At 47.0% G+C, this 16,670-nt stretch overlaps 1 protein-coding gene across 4 annotated transcripts in view; it reads left to right on the top strand.

Annotated features, from left to right (window-relative positions):
- UBE2U (ubiquitin conjugating enzyme E2 U) overlaps positions 1 to 16,670 on the top strand; it is a 103,281-nt gene that overhangs the window by 28,631 nt on the left and 57,980 nt on the right. For all 4 annotated transcript variants that reach the window (XM_077450556.1, XM_077450557.1, XM_077450553.1 and 1 more), the window contains 2 exons: positions 5,010 to 5,107; positions 7,335 to 7,461. In XM_077450556.1, coding sequence (XP_077306682.1) covers positions 5,010 to 5,107; positions 7,335 to 7,461 — 225 coding nt within the window. The remainder of the gene's footprint in view (positions 1 to 5,009; positions 5,108 to 7,334; positions 7,462 to 16,670) is intronic.

Below are 16,670 nucleotides of genomic sequence, written 5' to 3'. Positions count from 1 at the left end.
TGGGCTGACTTTACTGTTTTTTTTTTTTTTTTTAATTCATTAAAGCGGGGATCCACCCTAAAGTGGAACTTCTGCTCATTGGAACCCTCCCCTCCTCTCCGGTTTCAGATTTGGCACCTTTCAGGGGGGAGGGGGGTGCAGATACCTGTCTAAGACAGGTATTTGCACCCACTTCCGGGCATAGACTCCCCAAAAAAAAAAACTTTAGGGATATGGCACTTTTAGCCAAGTTGATAGTTGCCTTTTTTCATTATTATTTGTTTCATTAGTTAATTTTTTTAGCATTGCATTAAAATGGTGCGAAATGGAAAAACAAAGCAAGCTTTATTTTATTTGTAATTAACCTCTTGCAAACTGGCCGCCATGTACGGTGGCCCAAGCAGGCAAAGCTATGTACCCGGACGCCTCTGCCTGCTTTCGGGGGTTTAGGTAGTGTGCAGGTGTGCCCCCCCTCCCCTGCCGACACCCGGTGTGATTTTACACAAGGAGTCTGTCAGCAAGTCCCAGCCAATGATTTATGGCCAGGACCTGCTGATCAGCTGTGTCCAATCACAGCCCAGAGCCCTGTGATTTAACCCCTCGATCCCCTAGATCAGGGGTCGCAACCTGGGGGCCCTCCAGCTGTTGCAAAACTACAATTCCCATGAGGCATTGTGAAGCTCACAGTTACAAGCATGACTCCCATAGGCATACTCAGTTGTGACATGACACACACTTGTATATCAAGACGTCGCTTGTATATCAAGTCAAAATTTATTAAAAAATGTTGCTTGCTTTTCAAAACGCTCTAAAACCAAGGCTTTACTGTATATTAATTATTTGGTATACAGTAATAAATAATTACAAAGTTATTGCCGGAAAACAGACCCATAGCAAAAAATGTAAACATTGCTGTAGTCCATAGAGGGTGTGAGAGCTGAAGTGGTTAAAGATCCGATCGATCTCGGGTGTCACATACTCCAGATACTTCTCTGGTGCAAACACAGATTAATATTAGAGACAAGCCCTGCCATAATCCGCAGTCATGTACTGTTGTTTTTCAGGAACTTGTCGGCTTCTTTCTTGTAATGCAAATTGTAGATGAAACGTACCGAGGCGGAGCGCAGAATCCCATTCCTTGGGGATTCGGTGTAATCGTCCGCAGATGTCACCTCGACCTTCTGTGTTTTAGGTGTGCAGATGGCAGTAGATTGGGAGTTACGGTGGTGCATCATAGATGGATTGCAGAAGTGTTGGACAACTTTCTTGATATGCGGGGCCACAAGGGTCTCGACATCACCAAAGGGGCTGCACATAAAATTCTGTGAACATTCAGTGCCAGAAACAACAGACACACAACAGGATATAGTCAAAGACTATGGAGATGCCACAGGAGATGGTCCAGGATATAGTCAAAAGACTATGGACATGATACAAGAGATGGTCGGAGACTGCAGACATGATACAAGAGATGGTCCAAGAATGTGTATATGTATATAACACAAGAGATGGTCAGAGATTGCAACCATGGTACTGGAGATGGTCAGTGACTGTGGTCACAGTACCGGAAATGGTCAGAGACTGTGGCCACAGTACGGGAGATGATCAGAGACTGTGGCCATGGTACAGGAGTTGGTCAGAGAGTGCGGCCACAGTACAGGAGATGTTCGGAGACTGCGGCCACAGTATGGGAGATGGTCAGAGACTGTGGCCACAGTACGGGAGATGGTCAGAGACTGTGGCCACAGTACGGGAGATGGTCAGAGACTGTGGCCACGGTACAGGAGTTGGTCAGAGAGTGCGGCCACAGTACAGGAGATGTTCGGAGACTGCGGCCACAGTACGGGAGATGGTCAGAGACTGTGGCCACAGTACGGGAGATGGTCAGAGACTGTGGCCACAGTACGGGAGATGGTCAGAGACTGTGGCCACAGTACGGGAGATGGTCAGAGACTGTGGCCGCAGTACGGGAGATGGTCAGAGACTGTGGCCACAGTACAGGAGATGGTCAGAGATTGTGGCCACAATACGGGAGATGGTCAGAGACTGTTGCTACAGTACGGGAGATGGTCAGAGACTGTGGCCACAGTACGGGAGATGGTCAGAGATTGTGGCCACAATAAGGGAAATGGTCAGAGACTGTTGCCACAGTACGGGAGATGGTCAGAGACTGTGGCCACAGTATGGGAGATGGTCAGAGACTGTGGCCAAGGTATGAGAGATGGTCAGAGACAGTTGCCATAGTACGGGAAATGGTCAGAGACTCTGGCCATGGTACAGGAGATAGTCAGAATCTGTTGACATGGTACAGGAGTTGGTCAGAGAGTGCGGCCACAGTACAGGAGATGTTCGGAGACTGCGGCCACAGTACGGGAGATGGTCAGAGACTGTGGCCACAGTACGGGAGATGGTCAGAGACTGTGGCCACAGTACGGGAGATGGTCAGAGACTGTGGCCACAGTACGGGAGATGGTCAGAGACTGTGGCCGCAGTACGGGAGATGGTCAGAGACTGTGGCCACAGTACAGGAGATGGTCAGAGATTGTGGCCACAATACGGGAGATGGTCAGAGACTGTTGCTACAGTACGGGAGATGGTCAGAGACTGTGGCCACAGTACGGGAGATGGTCAGAGATTGTGGCCACAATAAGGGAAATGGTCAGAGACTGTTGCCACAGTACGGGAGATGGTCAGAGACTGTGGCCACAGTATGGGAGATGGTCAGAGACTGTGGCCAAGGTATGAGAGATGGTCAGAGACAGTTGCCATAGTACGGGAAATGGTCAGAGACTCTGGCCATGGTACAGGAGATAGTCAGAATCTGTTGACATGGTACAGGAGATGGTCAGAGACTGCAGCCATGGTACAGGAGATAGTCAGAGACTGCGGCCATGGTGTGGGAGATGGTCAGATACTGTGGTCATGGTACGGGAGATGGTCAGAGATTGCGGCCATGGTACATGAGACTGCAGACATGTCAGGGACTGCGGACAGGGTACAGGAGCTGGTCAGAGACTGCGAACATGTTGTTGGAGATTGAGGACGTGCTTCTGGAGACATGTTAGCTGAGACTGCTAGAAATCACTGAAATAACAGTGAAATAGCGAAACAGACTGGTGTTTCAACCATGGCCACACAAAAAGTGCCAAAAGGGGCTGCATGTGGCCCCTGGGCTACAGATTGGGCCCCCCGGGCATTACAAGAAACACTTGAATGGAGTTCTCTTCTCTGCGTTTCAGCAACTTATAGGGCAAATCCTCCCACCTCTGGATCGCCAGGGCTGTGAATATATACCAGTTTATTTTTATTTTGCATAACTCTTGTATACAGATAAGAGAGGAAGGGAAAGAAGGAAGGGGGGGGGGGGGGGGGGGGTAAAATGTATTTTACATTATGTAGAAACGAAAACTAGTTCAAACTTTTAGGCAAATAAGCAAGTAAAATGTTAAGTAGCAATGTTTCAATCTTTGTAAAGTTATGTTATGTGAATGGAAACATGTGAGACACGTAGAGTAGGCAGTATCCCAATTTGGCTGCAAAAGTGGAAATAATATTTTAAGCACATGTACCTGGCAGTTAGAAGCATACAAAGCTTGATTGTTTTTACAGAAATTCTAGATTTTTTTTTTTTACAATGTTCTGGAACCATTTAACAACCAATTAGCACTTAGCAGGGTTTTTCTGTAATAGCCGCGCATGCACACTACGCCTTATTGGACTTGTCTTGTTTCTAGGCTCCCCATCCCCATTAGCTGAACTCTCTGTTGGGAATTCCGATCTGTCATACTTTATACTTGTTTGGACGGCGAAACCTAATTTGTCAAAAGACAAATATACATTGCGATATTATTTACAACCGCCGTAAGGGACGCTGAGTAATATCTGACAGTTCCTGTTGACTGGAACATGGATGTGAAATATTCCCCGGCCAAAAGTGCGCTCTGAAGCCTCTGGGTTTAACCGCTTCAGCCCCGGAAGATTTTACCCCCCTTCCTGACCAGAGCACTTTTTGCGATTCGGCACTGCGTCGCTTTAACTGATAATTGCACGGCTGTGCGACGCTGCACACAAACAAAATTGGCGTCCTTTTTTTTCACACAAATAGAGCTTTCTTTTGGTGGTATTTGATCACCTCTGCGGTTTTTATTTTTTTGCGCTATAAACAAAAAAAAAAAGAGCGTCAATTTTGAAAAAAACTCAATATTTTTAACCTTTTGCTATAATAAATATCCCCCAAAAACATATAAAACATTTTTTTTCCCTCAGTTTAGGCCGATACGTATTCTTCTACATATTTTTGGTTAAAAATCTCAATTGCAATAAGCGTATATAGATTGGTTTGCGCAAAAGTTATAGCATCTACAAAATAGGGGATAGTTTTATGGCATTTCTATTATTCGTTTTTTTTTTTCCTACTAGTAATGGCGGCGATCTGCGATTTTTATCGGGACTGTGACATTATGGTGGACACGTCGGTCAATTTTGACACATTTTGGGGACCATTGGCATTTTTACAGCGATCAGTGCTATAAAAATGCTTTGCTTACTGTAGAAATGTCACCGTCAGGGAAGGGGGTTAACACTAGGGGGGGGAGCGATCAAGGGGTTAATTGTGTTCCCTATTGTGTGTTCTAACTGAAGGGAGGAGGGGACTGTGTAGGGGAGATGACAGTTCGCTGTTCATACTTTGTATGAACAGACGATCTGTCGCTTCTCCCCCCAGAGAACCGGAAATGGTGTGTTTACACACACACACAGATCTCGGTTCTCTGTGTGTCCTGAGCGATCGCGGGAGCCCGCCGGTGATCGCGACCGCTGGGCACTGTGGGCGAGCAGCGGGCACGCCTAATGGCCACAGGAATTTATACATATATATTCGACATGCCAAATGTTTGACCTCATTATGTCCACTTCTAGTGATGTTTCTTCATGTCGTTCTTATATTTTTATAATGTGTGTTCTGTTTATGTTGAATCCTTTAATAAAAATAAGGTTTTTAAAAAGGTTTGCATTGTCTTCACTACCAACAGTTGATCCAAGGACTGGAAAGCCTTGTGTTGATTTCCTGGACAAGCCGTCGGCCTGGGACCCTCGTTACACGATGAGTTATGTATTGCTGGCCCTCCAGGTACACAGCAGTCACTCCTGATATCCATGTTGGAAGCACTTCTGTCCAGGTTGCCTGTTAACCACTTGCTAACCGGGTACTTTCACCCCCTTCCTGCCCAGGCCAATTTTCAGCTTTCAGCGCTGTCGCTCTTTGAATGACAATTACACTGTCATGCTACACTGTAACACTCAAATTTAATTTTTATCATTGCTTTTACCACAAATAGAGCTTTCTTTTGGTGGTATTTATTCACCGCTGAGTTTTTTATTTTTTTGCAAAAAACAAAACAAAAAAAGACCGAAAAAAAAAAAAAAAACAGTTTTATAGTTTGTTATAACATTTTGCAAACAGGTCATTTTTCTCCTTCATTGATGTGCACTGATGAGGCTGCACTGATGGGCACTGATAAGGCGCCACTAATGGACACTGATAGGTAGCACTGGTGGTCACTGATGGGCACTGAGAGGTGGTACAGATGGGTGGCACTGATAGGTGGCACTGCTAGGTGACACATATAGGCAGCACTGAAGATGAGGTACTGATAAGGCGGCACTGGTGGGCACTGATGAGGTGGCACTGGTGGGCACTGATGGGCACAGATGGGTGGCACTGATAGGCACTGCTAGGTGACACATATAGGCAGCACTGATAGGTGGCACTGATGGGCACTGATTGGCAGCACTGATGGGCATTGATAGGTGGCACATGTGGGCATTGATAGGTGGAACAGGTGGCACTGGTGGGCAATGGTGGGTGGCATTCCTATGCACTGGCAAGTGGCACTGGTGGGCACAGATACTTGGGTGATGTCTCATCCACTTCGGGACCACTGTCCGTCTGACAGTGATCTGCTTTTTTTTTGTTTCTGCTCACGCTGTCAGTGCGAGCAGAAAAAAATCCAATTACCGATCTTTTGTTCACATCACGTGATCGGCTGTCATTGGCTGACAGCTGATCATGTGGTAAATCACCGGGATTGGCCCGTTACTCCGATCTGTGATCAGCAGGGTCTCATAGACTCGGCAATCACAGAGCACACCCCGCAGGGGGCGCGCAGGCAGCTCATGCACAGTAGGAAGTCTATTGACGGCCTCCCGGCAATTAAGGTCCGCGCGGTAGCCATCATTCAGCTACAGTGCGGGGGGGGGGGGTTAAAGAGTCTATCTAAACCCAAAAAATATATTGCATTTTACCAGTTCTTGATTATGGTGGCTGCATAATTTTTCAGTTTTCAGGCTTTCCTTCTGATACTTTCAGCCTTGTGATCTGGCCAGCAACACACTTCCTCTCCTAGGCTCCAAAGAAGGAGTTAAAAAGGAGTTAAGAAGGAGTTAAAAACTCCTGTGTTGCGGCGCTTCCAAGGCGCTTTACAGGCACTTCAGATTCGCTGCCCATTCATTCCAACGGACAGAGGCATTTTGGGGGCACTGTATATAGCCCTCTCAAAACACCCCAAAGATGCTGCTTGCAGGACTTTTCCGAACGTCCTGCAAGCACACCGCCCCAGTGTGAAAGCCCTCATTGCAAAGAATGGGGGGGCAGTTTTCAGGCGCTTTAGAGGCGCTATTTCTAGAGCTAAAACGCCTGAAAACTGCCTCCTTGTAAAAGGGGTCTTACATCATAAACAGGTACATAATGTAACTTTATGGCTGTTGCTACTTACACTATATTGCCAAAAGTATTGGGACACCTGCCTTTACACGCATATGAACTTTAATGGCACCCCAGTCTTAGTCCGTAGGGTTAAATATTGAGTTGGCCCACCCTTTGCAGCTATAACAGCTTCAACTCTTCTGGGAAGGCCGTCCACAAGGTTTAGGTGTGTGTCTATGGGAATGTTTGACCATTCTTCCTGAAGCGTGTTTGTGAGGTCAGGCACTGATGTTGACAAAAAGGCCTGGCTCGTAGAATGTAAAAAAAAAAAAATATATATATATATATATATATATATATATATATATTTATTTTATTTTTTTTCAAAATTGTCTTAAATTTTTTGCACTATAGACAAAAAAACACAAACACAAAGGTGATCAAATACCACCAAAACAAAGCTCTAATTGTGGGGGGAAAAAAAGGACAGCGGGTACAGCGTCGCACAACCGCGCAATTGTCAGTTAAAGTAACGTAGTGCCGTATCATAAAAAAATCGCCTGGTCATGAAAGGGGGTAAATCTTCGGGAGCTGAAGTGGTTATATATACAGTATAAATACATGACATCTCTCTCTTTACCTGGTATTTCAGACTCTGCTTTCCAATCCTGTGATGGAGGACTTTGTGAATTTGGAAGCCGCAGACACTCTGCTTAACAGACCACAGGAGTACAGACAGATGGTGTTGAACTGTGTGAAGATCAGCAGACAGATTGATGGTAAGTCTGTCCGCCTTGTTAAAGTGGTTGTAAACCCTAAAAAAATAAAAATAAAAATCCTCCCAAAAAAAAAAAAAAACCTGCAAGACAAAGGCATAATGAGCTAGTATGTACATGTAAATACAGGGGATATCTCCTAAACCACGCAGGTTTAGGAGATATCCAGTGTAGCTACAGGTAAGCCTAATTATAGTCTTGCATGTAGTAAAAAGTAGTTGTAAAGGGTTTACAACCACTTTAAATAAACTGAGGTTGGAGCAAAACGTCAATATGATATAGCGTATACAATTGCAACACATATTATAATTGAATGCTATTAAAAATGGCCATTCCTTTTCCATCTGCAGCTGCTGTAATTTTCTGTAAACGCAATATGGCCAACTGAACGCCCCACAGAACCATAATTTTCTGCTTGTGTGATTGGCTCACTGATTTTCCCAAAAGTCTATACTAAGGCCACTTTCACCCTGAGGTGCTTTACAGGCGTTTTAGTGCTAAAAACAGCACCTGTAAAGCGCCATTAAAGCGCCATTAAAGCACCAGTAAAGCGCCTTTCTGTCACTCCAGTGTGAAAGCCCGAGTGCTTTCTCTTTCAAACATTTTATTGAGAATAATGCAGTACAAGTTATTAGTCAAGAACATTTGTAAGAAAACAAAGTGAACAGGTTCAGACAGCAAGGCTTCTCAATAGCAAAACAATTGGCATATCTTATCTTTTTGTCTAGTAATGCTGTACAGTGTGTAGCCTAAGCCCTTGTACACACGGTCGGAGATTCCGACAACCAAATCCGTCGGAGTAATTCCGACGGATTAATTCCGGAAGAGGTCCGGAAGTGATGTTGCATACACACGGTCGGACTAAGTTGTCGGAAAATCCGATTGTACATAACGTGATGACGTTATTTCCTTAGGACGGGACTACGTTCAGGCTAGTAGCCAAAAGCTTTGGTCTAGGAATTTGATCTGAGCATGCGTGGCACCTTGTCCGTCGGAGTAGGCTACACATGACATGTGAAGGACCTAACCCACAGTCACTTCAGCCACCCGTTAAACATAATATTTAACCCCTCCAAATCCCCCCCACAAATGAAATGACCAGATTTTGGAGTAAATGGCCTTGACGGCCTTTTATTAACAAATTAAATAAATAACATTTTAACCACTTGCCGCCCGCCCTATAGCAAATGGACGGCAGCAAAGTGGTTTCATAATCCTGACCGGACGTCATATGACGTGATCAGGATTATGAGCCGCTGCGCGCCCCACGCGGCGATCGTTGTTGCGGGGTGTCAGTCTGACACCCTACAACTACGATCTCGGTAAAGAGTCTCCGACGGAGACTCTTTACCACCTGATCAGCCGTGTCCAATCACGGCTGATCACAGTGTAAATAGGAAAAGCCGGTGATCGGCTTTTCCTCACTCGCGTCTGTCAGACACGAGTAGAGGAGAGCCGATCGGCTGCTCCTCTGACAGGGGGGGTCTGTGCTGATCGATTATCAGCACAGCCGCCCCGAGGATGCCCACACTGGACCACCAGGGACGCCACCAGACCACCAGGGATGCCAAGGACAAGGTATGCCACCCTAGACCACCAGGGATTCTAGTCAGTGCCACAATGGATGCCAATCAGTGCCCATAATGGATGCCAATCAGTGCCCACAATGGGCATCACTGATTGGCATGCATTATTGATTGGCACTGATTGGCATCCATTAGTGCAATATATTATAATACAATGCCGCCTATCAGTTCCCATCTGTGCCGCCTATCAGTGCCTACCCATGCCCACCTGTGCCGCCTACCCATGCCCACCTGTGCCGCCTACCCATGCCCACCTGTGCCGCCTAACCCATGCCCACCTGTGCCACTTATCCATGCCCATCCATGCCAATCCGTGCCAATTTGTGCCACCTATCAGTGCCCATCCGTGTCGCCCATCAGTGCCACCCATCAGTGCCGCCTATCAGTGCCACATATCGGTGTCCATCAATGCCACCTCATCAGTGCCACTTCATTGGTGCCACCTCATCGGTGCCCATCAGTGCCGCCTTATCATTGCCCATCAGTGTAGCCCCATCAGTGCCCATCAGTGAAGGTGAAAACGTACTTATTTGCAAAGTTTTGAAACTGAAACAAAAAAAAAACATATTTTTTTTCCAAATTTTCCGTATTTTTTTATTTGTTTAGCAAAAAATAAAAACCGTAGAGGTGATCAAATACCACCAAAAGAAAGCTCTATTTGTGGGAAAAAAATGATACAAATTTCATTTGGGTACAGTGTAGCATGACCGCGCAATTGTCATTCAAAGTGCGACAGCGCTGAAAGCTCAAAATTGGTCTGGACAGGAAGGTGTTTAAGTGCCCGGTATTGAAGTGGTTAAATAACTCTTAACCAACTTTTATATACTTTTAGGGTCTTTTGCGGGAAACACCCACCACTGGTCACTGCGCCAAACTTCCTTTAACTTTAGGCCTCCGGTCGCAAGCCCCCGGACCTGGAGACGGTACTCAACTTTCGCAGTGACCTACCTTTTACCCCTTCCTGGTTAACCCCTCATTAATCGGAAGGTACCTGATAACCCCCATCCACATATGGGTACCACCCATGTTAACCCCATACCACAGATGGGTACCAACCATGTTAACCCCATCCCACAGATGGGTACCAACCATGTTAACCCCATCCCACAGATGGGTACCAACCATGTTAACCCCCATCCCACAGATGGGTACCAACCATGTTAACCCCCATCCCACAGATGGGTACCAACCATGTTAACCCCCATCCCACAGATGGGTACCAACCATGTTAACCCCCATCCCACAGATGGGTACCAACCATGTTAACCCCCATCCTACAGATGGGTACCAACCATGTTAACGCCCATCCCACAGATGGGTACCAACCATGTTAACCCCATACCACAGATGGGTACCAACCATGTTAACCCCCATCCCACAGATGGGTACCAACCATGTTAACCCCATACCACAGATGGGTACCAACCATGTTATATATGCATATAACATCCATATTCTCCTCCTCCAAAGCCCCAACCACTGCACGAGCTGTCCTTACTGCCCCTATTATAATTAACCATACTCAGGAGGGTTGGTGGGAATCTTCTCCTCCGCCGCTCACTAATGATGTCACTCTCCTTCCTTCCTCATAGCTTCCTAACTCGAGCGCCTCCCCTGCTTCGGCCACTCCCCCTTTCTTAAAGGGGACAACTTTTTCTCTGAAAACCATGACTGTGCTGTCCACACCCGTCATGCCGTCCCTACGCCAATCCTTTCCTCTCCTTCTGCTCCGGGACTCTCTTGATCGGAGTATGTCCAATCGGAGCATTTTGTTGGAAAATTTTACCGGCAAGTTGGAAAAATTGGTCCGTCGGATATTCCGACGGAAACAGTCCGATGCAGACCACACACAGTCGGAATATCCGACAAAACGGTCCGATAGGAAACATTCCGACGGAATCTCCGGCCGTGTGTACAAGGGCTAAGGGATATGTCTCTGACTTTGGAAGTCATAAGTTGCAAACGGAGAAGTGTTAAAACTAAAACAATCTTAAAACATGGGTCTGGGAGGGACAAGGTATCCTATTGGTTGATAGGATGGTTATCTGTGGGCAGTGGCGGCTGGTGCTCAAAATTTTTTTTTGGGGGGGGGGCGCAAACAAACTGAAAAATTCTGAAAAAAAGAACCCATCAATTGCAGCCTCACTGTACCATCAAGCACAGCCACTGTGCCAAATGCAGCCACTGCGCCCATCAATTGCCGCCACTGTGCCCAAACTCAGCAATTGTGCCATTAAATGCTGCCACTGTGCCCCATCAAATACAACTACTGTACCCATCATATGCAGTCACTGTGCCCATCTTATGCAGCCACTGTACCCATCAAATGCAGCCTCACTGTGCCCCATCAAATGCAGCCTCGCTGTGCCTGATATAATGCAGCCTCACTGTGCCCGTGCAGCCTCACTGTGCCCGATCGAATGCAGCCTCAACGTGCCCCATCAAATGCAGCCTCACTATGAGCGATCTAATGCGGCCTCACTGTGCCCGATCTAATGCAGCCTCACTGTGCCCGATCTAATGCAGCCTCACTGTGCCTGATCTAATGCAGTCTCACTGTGCCCGATCTAATGTAGCCCTGAGCCTCACTTACTTACCTTACAGGCAGCTCCACTCGGGCCATGCATACCACGGAGCTGCCTACGTCACTTTCGGTTTCCCTCTGGAAACCAGAAGTAGCCTCTTCACTTAAACAACAAAGCTCCCACTGTAGTAATACTACGGGCGGAAGCTGTTCAGCGCTTTGGATTGCGCCACAAAGCAGTTCAAAAACCTGCAAATGAAGCGTCTGCCATCTCACCTGAACACAGTGCACTTAAAGAACATTTTTTTTTTTTTAAACATTTTTTTTTGTGACTGCTGGGTGGGGTTGGCGCCTATGGACGGGCCACCACTGTCTGTGGGATAGTTGGGGGGGTATGTATGTTTTCCAGGGCCAAGATCTGACAATGTGGCACAGCTTTTCCTGAGGAGAGGATCAATAATCCGAACTATCCCAGGTGTCCCCAAAGTATGTTTGTCCTTGAACTAAGTGTAGGTGACCTTTGTTGTCCTAGGTTCATATGTACAGGTTTGTGGAAAAAGGCGGGGAGGAGTGAGGTTTGGAGTGAGGTAGGGGGAAGATGGGGGGAAGGAGGCGTCTCCTGAGGGGGTCAGCAGTTCAGTGAGCCAGGTGTGGTATATGGATAGTGGTGTGGTGGGTGGTATGCACCCTCAAGTTAATAGAAGTGAGCAATCAAAACTCGGTGGTAGGTGGTGTTTGATCCATGGGAGCCACAGTGATTAGAATTTGGATAGTTTATCCAGTAAGATTGCCTCTGTTTTGGTGTGGATCATTGCCTGTGTTACTCGTTGTTTAACTAACACTGTGCATAGTGTGGTTGATTTCCATGCTTTCTCTGTGGTTTGTTTTGCTGCTGTGGTTAGAAAAGGAGCAGGAGTTTGAATTGACGGTGTGTTATGGCTTGTGGTTTGCTATTCAGGAGTGCTACCGTTGGGTCAGATGGCAAGGTGGTATTGAACATGGGGGAGAGGATGTTGAACATTTCCGACCAAAAGATGTGGGCTAGGGGACATTCCTACCAGATGTGTAGATGAGTACCTGGGACACTACAGCCTCGGAAACAGTGGGAGGGGTATTGGGGTAGGAATTTGGATATCCTGGTGGGGACCAGGTACCATCTGGTTAGTACCTTGTAATTGGTTTCAAGGGCCGCTATGTTTGGTGTGGCTGATTTGGTAGCCTGCCAGATTTGAGCCCAATAAAGTGTGTCCAATTAGGAGGTTTAGCTCAGTCTCCCATTTGTTAGTATAGGGTGGGGGGGAGGGAGTTGAGTCCACGTCTGTGAGGGTTGGATTTGCAAGTTTGCTCAAAGGTTGTGAAGCCAGGAGTGAATGAGTTTGGGGGAGCATTTTGGGACCAGAAGTGTTTTATTTGTAGGTATCTAAAAGTTTCCGTATGTGGAAGATCATGTGTTTTGCGAAGTGTAGGAAAAGGTGTGATATTAGTGTATTTGTAAAAATGATGGGCACGTATTAGTCCTGCATTTGACCATGCGAATAAGGAGGATGGAGATGACCATGGAGGGGTTGGTGAGGAGAGGAGGGGATTGTGTTGAGATTGGAGACTGAAGCGAGTTCTAAGCCTGTCCCAGATTGAGAGGCCGTGTTTAGTGACAGGGTTCGCGATTGTTCAGCGTTGAGCAGGTGTGAGCCATAGGAGATTTGCTGTGGTAAGTGTGTCACAGTCAACCGACTCGATCGTGACCCAAAAAGGAGTTTTCTTAGTGGCATGGTATTTGGGTGGTTGCGCTAGTTGGGCGGCATAGTAGTATTTGGAACACTTAGCCCTCTGTGGATTCAGGGTGTATGTAAAATAGGTTTTGGTAGACGGGGTTTAAGTTTGCCCCAAATGAATTGGGGGGCTTTGCGCTGAAGGATTCGTAGGGACCTCCTAGTTCTAGGCCTTTAATATTTGGGTTGGAGCGTATGAGCTGGGCTAGGGGTTTGATTGCCAAGGCAAAGAGAAGAAAGGGGGCACACCTGTTCCTCTCTCAATGAGGACGGGGTCAGAACAGAATCCTGAGTAGGATACATATGCTTTTGGTTTTTGATACAGAGAGGAGATCCAACGTAGGAAATGTGTTCCAAATGCCCACCGGCATAGGATGGAGTTAGGATAAGGCCAGGATAAGGAGTCGAATGTCTGTATGTCAATGGAGAGGAAGCAGGCAGGGATGCGGCGGATTCGTGCTGTTTGGGCTAGGAGGGTAGCGCAAAGGATATTGGTACCTGCTTGTCTGGAAGGGATCAACCCGGTCCAATCTTTGAGGATCTTATAATTGTGTTGAGTTGGGTAAAGAGAATCTTAGCTAGTATCTTGATGTCTAGGTTGAGTATAGAAATCGGTCTGTAGTTGGACCAGGATGTGTCGTCAGTGTTCAGGTTTAGGGATTGTGGAGATGGCTGCTAAGAGGGATTCTATGCGAAAGAAATGGCCTGAGAGGAGAGAATTGTAAGCTTCAACCATGTAGGGTAGAAAAGCATTTATAGTAGGTGGCTGTGCCGGTTTTAATGATATTATTGCAGTGTGGACTTCTAAATCTGTGATAGGTCTGTCAAGGGTTTCTTGTTGAGTGGAGGAGAGGGAGGGGAGTTGAATAGAGGATAGAAGGGTTTCTAAGCACGTCTGGTCGAATTTGTGAGTATCCCGATACAGGTCAGTGAGTTTTCTGCAGAACTCATGGAGAATTTTTTTGTGGGTTACTGGAACAGTTTGGTTAGTTTAAGTCGGATTGGTTTCGGGGTTTAGTCAGCCTCACATAGTGTTAAGGCAAAGAATGTGTTCGGCTTGTTTGCTTTCATGTAGAAAGCGTGTTTAGATGTTCTTTTGTGCCGAGTCCGTCAGGAAGAGGTCGAGTTCTAAGTGTGTTTTGTCATAGATTTGTTTATTCGACGGAGAGGGCGAGGTTTGAAAGTTCTCCAATGCTTTGTAGAAGACTTTGTCTAGTTGCTTATGAAGGTGTTGTTTCAATTTACGTTGGTAGGATACCTGGCTTATGCAAACCCCTCTGATGGGTGGTTTAAAGGCTTCCAATAGCGTCAGGGGGTTTGTATCCGTGGGTTTGTTGTTTGTAAGATAGTGCTGTATAGCTTTTTCTGTGTCTTGTCGATATGTTGGATTGGCTAGTAGACTGTCATTTTTTATACCAGGTTCGGAGGTTGGGTTGTGGGATCAGGGAGGAGAGAGTCGTCATGACTGCATTGTGGTCCGACCAGGCCAGGATTAACGAGTCTAGTATAAGGGGTGAGGTACTGATGTTTACGAGGTGGTCTATACAGGAGAACTGCTTGTGGGGATGGGAGCCAGGGGCGTAACTATAGGGGGTGCAGCAGTCGCGACCGCAACTGGGCCCTGTGCTGCAGGGGGCCCATGCAGCCCCCTCTACATATGGCTGGCAGCAGCATAGGCAGCTAGGGGTACCAGTGCACCATGCACACGGATGGCTGGAGGTGGAGGGTGACTAGCAGAGCTCCATGCTCGACTATCGCACTGGCTGCTCTTTAGTTGTGCATTCCCCGCACGACCTGTGTCCTCGGCCGGCTCCTCAGAGTACCCCTCTCCTGCTCCATGCATTGCTGCTCAGTCTGATGTCTGTTCTCCCCAGCCAGTGGTGGAACTACAGGGCTCACAAAGGTCATACCTGTGACCACGCCCTGGAGTTCCACCGCCGGACTCGGAGGGAAGGGCCCTGGCTGGGATTCAGGGGGGCCCTTCATGGTTTCTTGCATCGGGGCCCTGAAGGTTCTAGTTACGCCACTGATGGGAGCAATGCATATATTGTCATCTTGTAAGGTTTACTTCTCACTAGGAGTCGAGGAGGGAGTGTTGGTTAAGGAGCTGTTGGTAGGAGAGGCGATGGGCAGCCATGGGAGTCGGGGATTTATCTAAAATTGGGTACAGTACTTGATTTGAGTCACCCCATATCATGAGGCTTCCCTGTTTATGGGATTCCACTACAGAGAACAAGTGCGAGAGGAATGACAGTGGGTTTTTACTGGGGGTATAGTATGAGACAATGGTGATTTCATCCAGTTCATCCATCCTCTGCTCTAGGACGGATGTGCGGCGGCCCACCTCACGAATTTCCCATGTGAGCTTATCAGTGATGGTGTCCTGAGGTGTTTTGCAGAACCTTTTGGAGCACCCATTCAAACGAAGCCCTTGTACACACGGTCGGACATTCTGATGGAAAATGTCTGATCGGACCGTGTTGTTGGATAATCCAACTGTGTGTGGGCTCCATCGGACTGTTTCCGTCAGAATATCCGCCGGACAAAGTTTAAAGCTGGGCTATAAAACTTTCCGACAACATTATCCAATTGGACTTTGTCCGATTGTGTGTAGAGAGTTCCGATTGGACAAAGTGCCACGCATGCTCAGATCAAAGCTATTGGCTACTAGCCTGAACGTAGGCCCGTCGCAACGAAATAACGTCATCACGTTAAGTACGATCGGATTTTCCAACAACTTTGTCCGACCGTGTGTATGCAACACCAGTTTCGGACAAAATCCGTTGGACAAAATCGTGTGTACAAGGGCTAAGGAGGTCAGAGCCAGGGGAGGGGGGAGGGGTATTCTGCAGGGCAATGGGGGTATTCCCAAAATCAAAGTCTGCCTCACTGCACTGAGAGGAAGGAGAAGTCCGTATTTCTGCAGATGTGGCAGTGCAGAGCGGGAAGATGGCATCGCCGCCATCTTAGACGCGGCTCTCATCAGTCAGCACTTCTTGGATCTTTACCGGTTTCAGCTTGGACTTCCTCCCGCTGTACATCCATTGTAAATCACCCAGAGGGGAATGTTTTTTTCTCAACAAAAGAGGAGTTATGCTTTAAATGCTGCTAGACTGGCATAGAGCAAATTGTGATTGGTTAATAAAGATACGTCACTTTTTATTTGTACATTGCTGTCTGTTTTAGTAAGTAATGCTGATCATACACCTAAAGGAGAACTGTCATTACAATTTTTTTTTTTACATTGTTCTGGCCCCATAGATCAAATGTACATGTAGTACTTTGTCTCATGTACTGTAGCGCTGTTCGGTCCAGCACCCATCGTGGCGGGTG

Source organism: Lithobates pipiens, unplaced genomic scaffold (assembly GCF_037356315.1).
Source record: "Lithobates pipiens isolate NorthernLeopardFrog02 unplaced genomic scaffold, aLitPip1_a1.2 Scaffold_23, whole genome shotgun sequence".
Classification (NCBI taxonomy): domain Eukaryota; kingdom Metazoa; phylum Chordata; class Amphibia; order Anura; family Ranidae; genus Lithobates; species Lithobates pipiens.
Note: the sequence above shows the minus strand (reverse complement) of the source record. Positions and strands in the feature narration are given on the sequence as shown.